At 36.5% G+C, this 12,365-nt stretch overlaps 1 protein-coding gene and 1 pseudogene across 1 annotated transcript; both read right to left on the bottom strand.

Annotated features, from left to right (window-relative positions):
* Nucleotides 1–865: 865 nt before the first annotated feature.
* On the bottom strand, nt 866–2,742 carry LOC141611252 (protein LATERAL BRANCHING OXIDOREDUCTASE 1-like). Its single transcript, XM_074429753.1, has 2 exons — nt 2,016–2,742; nt 866–1,670 (listed from the first exon to the last, which is right to left on the bottom strand). Exons 1-2 carry the CDS (start codon nt 2,489–2,491, stop codon nt 1,082–1,084), a joined length of 1,065 nt encoding a protein of 354 aa, XP_074285854.1. The 5' UTR covers nt 2,492–2,742; the 3' UTR covers nt 866–1,081.
* Nucleotides 2,743–4,150: 1,408 nt separating this feature from the next.
* LOC141611253 (protein LATERAL BRANCHING OXIDOREDUCTASE 1-like) lies at nt 4,151–5,539 on the bottom strand (annotated as a pseudogene).
* Nucleotides 5,540–12,365: the final 6,826 nt, after the last annotated feature.

The following is a 12,365-nucleotide window of genomic DNA, read 5'->3' as shown; positions in this document are numbered from 1 at the left end:
GGGTGGAGAAATTGAGGGTAATTCATGAACCAGTTTGGCGAAAAGCCGGTACCTTTGATGCTATCAAGGGTTCTACATACCAAATTGACAAAGTTAGTAATCTTATTTTTAGCTTGGTTGAAAGATGGTGTCTGGAGACTAACACTTTTGTTTTTTCGTGGGGTGAAGCTACTGTTACTTTAGAGGATGTTTTTGTTTTGGGTGGTTGTTCTCCTTTGGGTGTTTCGGTTTTGTGTAAGTCCTCTTGGGGAAAATGTCGGGTGGTTGTTCTCCTTTGGGTGTTTCGGTTTTGTGTAAGTCCTCTTGGGGAAAATGTCGAATTTGTCGATAACAAGCTAGTTGAAACATAGAGCATTTAAGGTGGCAAGACCATTTTCATGTGGGATGTGGTGATCAGATAGAGCATGCTGGTTTTTTGGCTCTTTGGCTTGCCCGTCATGTTTTTCCAGGCAAAGCAAACACGGTTGTTACTCAGGCGGTTTTATCTATGGCGGCCAGGCTTAGTTGCGGGGCTAAACTCGCATTTAGTAAACAAATGATCGTGATGGGGGGATACTTGCTAAATACTAACCTGCCAACAAAAAAACTAGTTTCAAAGGTTTCAGAAAGTGCAGGTAAACCAAGCCTAAACAGATAAAGCCTAAAGGTAATGTTCAATTTACTGTGTACAGTTCATGAGCTTCACAATGTTGATTCTTGGGTTTCTGACACGCCTACGCCTTACTGATCTTTTTTGTTGGTATATGCCTACTCGTCTATAATCTATACTCTCCTGGTTGTGACTTCTGTAGTTGTTTTCGGCTGAGCCTAATGCAATTTCAAATCTGCAGTACGCTCTAGCTGTATGAAGATGTAAGCAACTATGTAACGGAACAGTTTGACTGTTTAATTATTTGATTATCTCATTCTCATAGAGAAGAATAGTTCTTAGATTACTACACTGGTGATGTATAACAAGAACTATTTACAGGCGCAGAGACAATACTAGTGCCCAGCAAGAGCTATCCTACATTATGTTTCACTAGGAAACCGATCATATTGAGCGTATTTGGACAATATGGAGAAGGTGTAATGTGATTGATCAGTCTGTAATCTTGAAGTGAGAAATCTGAATGTTTTCAACATGAAGCTTCTTGAAGTTGCTTTTCTTCCTGGTAGCGAAAAACTCCCCCCAGTTATATTCTTTGTATTTAGCGGGACTAAGGTCGCTGATCAGGCCTTGCAGAGGCTTCACCGTGACATAGTGTGCAGGGTTGAAAAAGTAAGGGATAGATAATCTATCCTTGTTGGAATTAACCATGACCCGGTGCTCTACACTCTCATACTTATCATTGCTCCAGACCTGAATAATGTCACCGACATTAATAATATAGGCGCCTGGAGTGGGCTTGACACTGACCCATTCGTCATCCGACTTTCGCCTGACTTGAAGCCCTCCGACAGCATCTTGGTGAAGGATGGTCAATGCTCCTGCGTCCTTGTGTCGTCCAACACCCAGAGCCAGATGAGGACTAGGACACGGTGGGTAGTGGTTCAGCCGGATAAAGCTTCCATGATCCTTGAAATATTCGTCCAAGCTATCTGCTGCGAGTCCTAAGCTCAGTGCTATCAGCTCCAGTATCTTAAACCCGAGTTTCTCCACTGCTCTTGCGTAATCCTGTGCTACCTCCCTGCTTATTTCAATGTTTCCGTTAAATTCTTTAAATTTAGGGCTCTCGTGTGCCCTTAAACTTTTTCGTTTTCTAAGATGTACCCCTCTTTTCTTGTAGAAGGCGGTGAATTTTTTTTTTCAAATTCAAGGCCTTGCCGAGATAATTGGTTTGAAAAAAAAAATTATCGTTTTCTGAACTTGTAACAAAGAATTATTGTCGGTCAAAGTTTTTGGTGAAAAACGAGGGACACACCTTAGAAAACGAAAAAGTTCAGGGGTACACGAGAGAATATCCCTTAAAATTTATCTTCCTGGCAATGAATCGGCATAAACATCTAAACTGTTTAGGCCATAAGAGCTATACCTTAATTCAGAAGGGTGTTCTGGCCAACGACTTACGACTTGCTTTGGTTCAGGTTCATCAGGCGAAACAGAAAAGACAGTAGGATCTCTTACTGTAAAGTCGAAAACTTCTTTCCAGTCTCTAACATTCTTAGTATGCTCAGTATCATAATAACCCATTGGACTAACTTCGTCTCGACTCACCTTTCTCTTCTCTTCTATGGACAAACCGAAGAATTCACGAGCAGCTAGCTCGAGTTTCTCTAGTTTGTCCAAAGGGACACCGTGATGTACCACTTGGAAGAATCCCCATTTCTGACAGGCATCGCCTATCTCGGCTATAAGACTAGCTACGTCCCCAAGCGCAGGGACGTCAGATATGTGATCAAGGGAGCTAACAGTAGACAGATCAATGGTTGGGATAGAGTCGGCTTCGGTTATAGTCGGTTTAGGCCTGTGCTCAATAGCCTGAATGAAGGCAACATCCACTTCTCCCATTGTTGTTCCGAAACAAAGATCAACTGTATAGGTGACTGACAAGGGAATGCTTTATTTATGTTGGTAAGAAATGCAAAGTTAGTATTGCAGATTCATTGAACATGGACAATAGTTTGAGAACTGAGATCAGTGATTACGTAACTGAAGTACAGTGCAAATAGACCACTCAAGTTACAACATCCGTTCAAATGACTACCGAACGACTTACTACGTCTCAAACTCCCAGTCATTCATTTACCGTATGAAAAAAAAAAAAAAAAAAAAGTAAACAAATGACTGAGACAGAGGGAGTAATTCATTATATCAAATAAGAATGAAAAGGAAAATTAGTTACCATTATCTTAAGCTCAGGGTCGAGACTCGAGAGTCCCGACTACCGAGACGTAAGAGATACATTCTCAAAAAAGCATAGCTACAATATAGCCCAGGGTTCTGCAATATCTTGTATGAACATTTCCTTCAAAATTCATACTGAAGCGTATATTGACTAAAAATATTGATTTATGTTCTGAAGAAGTTCCAAGGTCAGGTGGGGTAATTAATGTGGATCCGGCAGAACTGGGGAGGTCTAGGGAGTTCTGGGGTAATTGCTATCTGGGTTTCTTGGTGGACTACCGGCTATTTGAGGATGATTTAATAAATGATGTGATTAGGCGTAAATGGGATACGAATGGAATCATTACAGTATTTAGAATGGGTGAAATCTATGTCCTGCATTGTGAAGATGTTGATGATTTGGAGGGCCTGCTGACTAGAAGCACAGTGACCATTGATGGCGCTCTGATGGTATTGGCACGCTGGTATCCTGACACAGTACCAAGGACGGTTCGTTTCCCATATGCTGAGGTATGGGTTCGCATTTGTGGTCTTCCTTTTGAATGTCTCAATTTAAATATGAGGAGATTTAAAGTGGATGCTGCCTTCATTCAGGCTATCAAGGGTTCTACATACCAAATTGACAAAGTTAGTAATCTTATTTTTAGCTTGGTTGAAAGATGGTGTCCGGAGACTTTAACACTTTTGTTTTTCCGTGGGGTGAAGCTACTGTTACTTTAGAGGATGTTTTTTGTTTTGGGTGTTTCCGTTTTGTGTAAGTCTTCTCTTGGGGAAAATGTCGAATTTGTCGAGAACAAGCTGGTTGAAACATATAGGGAATTAATAAAAACTGACCATAATTTGTCTCATTCAAGGTGGCAAGACCATTTTAGTGTAGGATGTGGTGATCAGATAGAGCATGCTGGTTTTTTGGCTCTTTGGCTTGCCCCTCGTGTTTTTCTAGGGAAAGCAAACACGGTTGTTACTCAGGCGCTTTTCTCTATGGCGGCCAGGCTTAGTTGCAGGGCTAAACTCGCATTTGGTAAACAAATGATCGTGATGGGGGAATACTTGCTAAATACTACCCTGCCTACAAAAAAACTAGTTTCAAAGGTTTCAGAAAGTGCAGGTAAACCAAGCCTAAACAGATAAAGGTAATGTTCAATTTACTCTGTACAGTTCATGAGCTTCACAATGTTGATTCTTCGGTTTCCAACACGCCTACGCCTTACTGATCTTTTTTGTTGGTATATTAATATGCCTACTCGTCTATAATCTCCTGGTTGTGACTTCTGCAGTTGTTTTCGGCTGAGCCTAATGCAATTGCAAATCTGTATGAAGATGTAAGCAACTATGTAACGGAACAGTTTGACCATTTAATTATTTGACTATCTCATTCTCATAGAGACTAATAGTACTTAGATTACTACACTGGTGATATAAAACAAGAACTATTTACAGGCGCGGGGATGGTTGGTTGTTGCATTCAACCACAAGCATACAGAGACAGTACTAGTGCCCAGCATTAATCAGTAATCTTGAAGTGAGAAATCTGAATGTTTTCAACATGAAGCTTCTTGAAATTGCTTTTCTTCCTGGTAGCGAAAAACTCCCCCCAGTTGTATTCTTTGTATTTAGCGGGACTAAGGTCGCTGATCAGGCCTTGCAATGGCTTCACCGTGACATAGTGTGCAGGATTTAAAAAATACGGGATAGATAATCTATCCTTGTTGGAATTAACCATGACTCGGTGCTCTACACTCTCGTACTTATCATTGCTCCAAACCTGAATAATGTCACCGACATTGATAATGTAGGCGCCTGGAGTGGGCTTGACACTGACCCATTCATCATCTGACTTCCGCCTGACTTGAAGGCCCCCGACAGCATCTTGGTGAAGGATGGTCAAGGCTCCTGCGTCCTTGTGTCGTCCAACACCCAGAGCCAGATGAGGGCTTGGACACGGTGGGTAGTGGTTCAACCGGATAAAGTTTGTATGGTCCTTGAAATATTCGTCCAAGCTATCTCCAGCGAGTCCTAAGCTCAGTGCTATCAGCTCCAATATCTTAAACATCTAAACTGTTTAGGCCATAAGAGCTATACCTTAATTCAGAGGGATGTTCCGGCCAACGACTTACGACTTCCTTTGGTTCAGATTCATCAGGTGAAACAGAAAAGACAGTAGGATCTCTAACTGTAAAGTCGAAAACTTCTTTCCAGTCTCTAACATTCTTAGTATGCTCAGTATCATAATAACCCATTGGACTAACTTCATCTCGACTCACCTTTCTCTTCTCTTCTATGGACAAACCAAAGAATTCACGAGCAGCTAGCTCGAGTTTCTCCAGTTTGTCCAAAGGAACACCGTGATGTACCACTTGGAAGAATCCCCATTTCTGACAGGCGTCGCCTATCTCGGCTATGAGACTAGCTACGTCCCCAAGCGCAGGGACGTCAGATATGTGATCAAGGGAGCTAACACTAGAAAGATCAATGGTTGGGATAGAGTCGGCTTCGGTTATGATCGGTTTAGGCCTGTGCTCAATGGCCTGAATGAAGGCAGCATCAACTTCTCCCATTGTTGTTCCGAAACAAAGATCAACTGTATAGGTGACTGACAAGGGAATGCTTTATTTATGTTGGTAAGAAATGCAAAGTTAGTATTGCAGATTCATTGAACATGGACAATAGTTTGAGAACTGAGATCAGTGATTACGTATCTGAAGTACAGTGCAAATAGACCACTAAAGTTACAGCATCCGTTCAAATGACTACCGAACGACTTACTACGTCTCAAACTCCCAGTCATTCATTACTGTATGAAAAAAAAAAAGTAAACAAATGACGGAGACAGAGGGAGTAAAAAAATTAGTTACCATTATCTTAAGCTCAGGGTCGAGACTCGAGAGTCCCGACTACCGAGACGTAAGAGATACATTCTCAAAAAAGCATAGCTACAATATAGCCCAGGGTTCTGCAATATATTGTATGAACATTTCCTTCAAAATTCATACTGAAGCATGGTAAACCATAAAAATTGAAACCTGCAATAATAAATAAAGAGGCACAAAAATAATACGGAAAACAAGAGTTTTATTATTGAAAGATTAAGGGTTACAATTTCCGTAACTCTCTTGATTCCATATCTAAGGTATTTAGGGTTTTGATAGTACTACGGGGGTCTTATCGACTTAATCCCGTAGGGAGATGATGGGGTCGTTTTGTGACTTAGGCCTGCATTCTTTTTGGACTTAATTTGATTTAGTTGATTCGATTCATTTGATTGATTATTCGATTGATTTAGTTGATTGATTGATTGATTGATTGATTGATTGATTGATTGATTGATTGATTGATTGATTGATTGATTCAGTTCAACTATATTATTGTAATTATTATTAGTATTGTAATTATTATTACTATCGTTATTATTATTATTATTGTTGTTGTTGTTGTTATTATTATTATTATTATTATTATTATTATTATTATTATCATCGCCGTCGTCTGGTTCTTTTGAATAAATAGACAGCAGTGTGTAATAACGATATTTTTAGTTCATAAATAGGAATCATGATAAAATAAAAATAAAAATTATTAATGTCAATACATCAAATGCTTGCAATTGTGAAAAATGTTTAGATTCAATGCAAATTACAAAATTTAGTTATTCGGATCATCTACTTCCATATGTTCTTCTTCGTTGTCATTTTGCGACACTCCATCTTCATGCTCTTCGGGATTGTTATCTTTCCAAATAGCTTTAGCTATATCCATTCTCACTTTAGACATAAGGCTCATTCGATCTTTATCATCCAAATTTGTATCTGTTCTCCCAATAACTGCATCATGTTGTACAATTGGGATACCAAGCTTATGCATTCGTATGAAATTATGAAGTGTGAAACATGAAACGATAATTGACATCTGATACTTTGGTAACATCTGGGGCATTGTTTTCAGCACCTTCCACCTTTTCTTCAATTGACCAAACGCACATTCAACTTTCATTCTTAATGAAGAATGTCGGTAATTGAAATGTTCTAACATTCCTATAGGTGGTCCGTGCTTAAATTAAAGCAAATGGGATCCGACGTTGGGATCGCAAATAGGAGACAGATATCCAATAGTATTAAGATATCCGGAGTCCACCAAATAGTACTTACCTACAAAGTAAAATAAAAATTGCGTGAAAATCGCAAAATAATGAGCTATAAACAAATAAAGAAAATTAGTTAATACTTACCTTCAGGTGGATGAGGAAAAACATATTTTGAGGCAGTTAGAGAATCTCGCCATACTGTAAGATCATGGGCACTCCCTTCCCAACCCACGTTGATAAATGTAAAAATCCTATCAAATGAACAACAACTCAACACATTCCAGGTTTTACGACCATTGCGATTTCGAAATGGTGTACCAGTACGATCACTAATAACTGCTTCTATATGTGTTCCATCTATGGCACCAATAGCATCCTAAATAATAGTAGTAATAGAGATGTTAAAACTCAAAGACATAAGGTAGTAAAAAAATATAAAAAATAGCTAAATGCACGAGTTACAATATTACCTTGAAATAAGGCCAATAAAGTGAGTTATTTTCTACCTCCGGAGGCACCTCAAGTAGATCGCGGTGTGGTCTAATGATATCATGTGACAATATAACCAAGGCATCCAACACTTTTTTAAAATACACACATATTGTAGATATGGAATGCTTGAATCTATCAGTAACATCACGATAGGAAGAGCCTTTGGCCAATATGTATAAACAAATTCCTATTTGTTCGTCCACTTTTATATACTTACCATCAACTAACAAATTCCTTTCAATCATCAAATCTACAAGTTGTAGAAACATTACCCTATCAAGTCGTAGTTGTTCAAAACATGATGTAGCGTTTTCATTCAACAACTTGTGAATGTATTCAGCTCCACTTTCCCCTCTTTCTCTTCTAGGCCGCCTACTTGATGATGTTCGTTGTATACTAGCATCACTTGGTACAAGTGATCTTCGCAATTCTTCTAATGCAATAATTATAGATGCACGTCTAACATTATCCATTCTACACTAGAACAATTAAAACACAATTATATCAAGTTCAATTATTTTGATATTAAAGTTCAAATATCTTAACCACAAAGTTCAAACATATGAAAATGAAAAGTTCAAACACCTGAAAATGAAAGGTTCAAACACACAAACTTGAAACTACAAAGTGCTTCTAAAACAAACTAGTAAAGGCGAGTGAACAAGGGATCTACGTCCATCACTCTTAGATAGATCCACTTTTGATTATCATTTTTAAGGGATAGGAATATCTTGGCACGTGTTTCATCACTTAAATATCTGACAGCGGAGACAAAGTACGTGTCACCCGATTCTTCTGCAACTTTCATTCTAGTCAATTCATCACTAACCATCTCAGCTGTAGAAGGCTGCTTACTTGAAGAACCAACACCAGTTCCGGACAATAGTGCGATAACTCTATCAAAACTAGTTTCCTTTCTCTTACGTTCTTCTGGACTAATGGGTTCTTCAACCTTTCGTTTACGTGAGGTTCCCACAAAAACTTTTTGGTCAACTAAAGTTGGTGGAGCTTTATGCTCATCATCAAACATGGTTTCTTTAAATTCATCATCACCTGAAACTTCATTGTTTTGAGATGTTTCATCATTAGTAAGATCCTCAATTTGCCTACTCAAGTAAGATGGCCCTTTTGCCATTTGGGAGAAAAACAACCACCCACCCCATGCGCAAATTTTCCATCAAATAGTTTGCTCATTTCATCAATGTTAGCCAATTCTCCTCTGATTATTTTTAGCCCATACTTTGCATTCCGCTGTATAAAACAAATTATAACTTAAATTTAGATTTAACTAATAATATAGCAAATTGGAGGTAATTTTAAGATGAGTTAATAATAATTTTACCTCTATGAATGCGTTATATCTCTCCAAAGACTTCTCATCTACAACAACTTTTTTAGTAATAGGATTGAATGATATGCCAGATAAACCTTGCAATTCCTCCCAACCCTTGTATCTTTCTTTCAAATCTGAATAATGATTTTGCACTTGTTTTCCAGTAACATTACATTCTTTTTGTGCATTAAATTTCTTGGCAATGTTTCCCCAATTAAATTTGCTAACTCCTCTGTTTTTCTCCTCATTTAGAATGTTGAGCAAAATTCTTGAATTTTCATCGGGCCAAGAAGTTCTTCCCATCGCGTTACTTTCAAATAAATCGACACAAATTCATTAAAATATTATCGATACGAAGATTATATATAAAAGGCATGGTTAAGAATGATCAAAAGTAACAACTACTTTGGTAAAACACATATGACAAACATGTTTAAGATAAAAAAAAAAAAAAAAAAACAACACAACACACTTTGGCAATTGCGGAGTTAGCGTGAAATTCAATTGATCATTATGTTGAATTTATTTGCATATTGTAGGCCGGTGATTGAGCTGCCTTCAGTGCCGTTGCCGTGGTTGATTATTAATTAAGGCCGGAAGTGATTGTGAATTTCAATTGATCATTATGTTGACAGGTAATTGATTATTTGAATAGTTGGCTTTGTATCATTGAGGCTCACTTAGAATCACAGAATTCAGAATTATTCGAAGTTTCTAGCTCCTCTCTTTCCACACTATGCTAAAACAATCCCTAACTAATAATTGATGGAATATCACTTACCATCAATTTTTACAGCAATTTGAGCTCCTTACAAACTGATACTAGTAAATATCCAATAACATCAATCAACTTGCAACAAGAACAACCAGATCCTAGCCTCACGCTAAAAACAGCAGTAATGCTACTATCCAAAAGAAAAATCAAAAATCAAAAAGAAAAATCAAAGAAAGACAAACATATTCAGCAATCTACTTTTAAGGATGACCGTAACATAGATATCAACACTACATAAGTTTCCCAAAAAAAAGTCAAAACTGCAAGCTCAACATTAGTTAGGAATCAGGATTTTTACATTAAAGCAACATTCTTATGATATCTGTACACATCATGTTGGCACCGACTTAATATTATCATGAATACCGATGCGACATACTAAACACTCTGTCAATTGATCTCACAACTTTGCAGAGAGAATCAGAGAAATTGAGCTTGCTTTATAGCCAGATTATTTGAGCATTTACAAAGAACTCAATAATGATACAGAGTATACGAACGGCACATATATCGCCCAAATGTAAACAAGAAAGCACGAAGTTTCTAGCTCCTTTCTTTCCACACTATGCTAAAACAATCCCTAACTAATAATTGATGGAATAGCACTTACCATCAATTTTTACAGCAATTTGAGCTCCTTACAAACCGATACTAGTAAATATCCAATAACATCAATCAACTTGCAACAAGAACAACCAGATCCTAGCCTCACGCTAAAAACAAAGAGTAATGCTACTATCCGAGGTTCTAAACATCGACAAATCTCCCAAACACTGCAAAACAACTCTTATCCATTTCTAAACATCATAAAGAATCAAAATTTAAGCTTGGCACTCGTGTTAACATCGCACAGCAACATCTCTAAATCTGAGCTCCACAAACCAGCTCAGTCGTAGGGTTCATGGTAGGGTTTATTATTATTATTATTATTATAAAAAAGATAAATCAAATGATACAAAGCCAAGATTTGTGAAATATCAACATTCAAACTTAAAAAGATAAATTTAACAATATAATGAATATGATAGAATCATGTCAGCAAAATTAGAAACAGGTGAGTACCTTGGAGCGATCGGGCGTGTTGCGTCGAGGTAGGAGTTTCTTTGATGAACAAGTTCTATGGCGAAGGGTTGAGGAACATAACGTTTTTATTGTCAAAAATAGTCAGTCGTAGGGTTCATGGTAGGGTTTATTATTATTATTATAAAAATTCAATTGATTCGATTCAGTCCATTCGATTCGATTGATTCGATTGATTCAGTCCATTAAGTTCGATTCGATTCGATTGATTGATTCAGTCCATTAAGTTGATTCGATTCGATTCGATTCGATTGAGACGGATTCAGTCCAAAAGAACAGGGCTTTATTCCATCTACCTACAATTTGGTAGTAGGAAGACGGGGTCGTTTGAGACTTATTACATGTGCTCTCTCCAAACCCTAAAACACAACAGCTGTATTTATAGTTCTAGTTAGCTTATAGGGCAAGACGGAAATATTCTCTACTAGTTTGGATGCCCGTGCGTTGCAACGGGGTAATTAACTTAGTAAAAAAAAAAATTGGTTATAAGGTCTTAATATTTACATCTTATGTCTAATCAGTTATTTATATATGATCAAAAGTCAAAACATCTTATTTAAGAGACGCAAAAGATGTTAGGTTGATACCTAAGTTCCAAGGATGCCTCATATTTATAGGCTTTGTTTGGTAAATGGCATATTGGCCAAATTTCAGCATATTGGAGGGGTTTAGCATGTTTGACTTACGAATATGCTATTTAGAGCGTTTGGTTAATGACATATGGAAATAGCATATTGGGGTCCAATATGCTATTTTGCAATATGCTGCTCCTACTAGCATATTAGGTTAGCGGATTAGAAAGAAAAAATATTGTCTTATTTACCCCCTTAAAAAATACTAACCTTCCTTTTATATATTAAATAAAGAATTTATTCATATCCTTATTTGTTATTTTACAAAGAATCTAAACAATCTGTTAATCTAAAACTGTCAATTACCAAACACCTCTAAACCAATTCTGCTAAATAAATCTGCTAGTCAAACCCGCTAATCGTTATGCTAGTCAAATCTGCTTTCTAAATCTGCTTCTGCTAATATTAATCCGTTGTTTACCAAACAGGGCCATAATCTAAGACCACTGCATCTTATGTAAATCTTTCGATGTGGACAATTCTATTATTTTTATATAATCCTACATTATTTTTCAACGTTGAACATATAACATACTAAGAAGTACACAATTTTATATATGTACAAATAATATGAAATCTATACGCTAATAATATCATTTTTACCACGAATCAAATTATGTTATTTTCATAATTTTCTTAATGATATTGTTTTGCCAAATGAAATGTAAATTTTTTTATATAAAAATTAGAAAAAGCATTTGAATATAATATAGGAAATAAATATTATAATAATTAAAAGATTCTCCACTTTATTTTTTACATCAAAAAATATTATTTATGATACTTTCTTAAATTAATTTTTAAGATGACCCACCCTTATGATAATTTTATGATGTGGGACAATTCAACTAATTATATCATTTATATGTAGTATATTTACCACACCTACATTATTTTTCAATGTGGGACAAATAACACACGAAAAAGTACACCATCTTTTTTGCACCTATTTCGATATCCAACCGATTTAATAATGAGAAAATATTATACTATCTATTTATATTCGTACGTTTTTTTTTCCATTTTTTGTCATAACTAAATACAAATGATATGATTTAAATTACATTTTTTTTTCCTAACACGACTTTTAAGATATAATTGAGGGAGCAATAAAATGTATAAACAAATGTTTTATTTCGTTTTTC

The sequence above is a fragment of the Silene latifolia genome, chromosome 11 (genome assembly GCF_048544455.1).
Source record: "Silene latifolia isolate original U9 population chromosome 11, ASM4854445v1, whole genome shotgun sequence".
In the NCBI taxonomy this organism is placed as follows: Eukaryota; Viridiplantae; Streptophyta; class Magnoliopsida; order Caryophyllales; family Caryophyllaceae; genus Silene; species Silene latifolia.
Note: the sequence above shows the minus strand (reverse complement) of the source record. Positions and strands in the feature narration are given on the sequence as shown.

What these genes read in the sequence shown, in the direction of transcription:
- LOC141611252 (XM_074429753.1), bottom strand. Translation starts at nt 2,491, where the DNA reads ATGGGAGAAGTGGATGTTGCCTTCATTCAGGCTATTGAGCACAGGCCT. An exon ending in GAACACCCTTCTGAATTAAG is followed by an intron (nt 1,671 to 2,015) that starts GTATAGCTCTTA and finishes TGAAATAAGCAG; the next exon opens with GGAGGTAGCACAGGATTACG.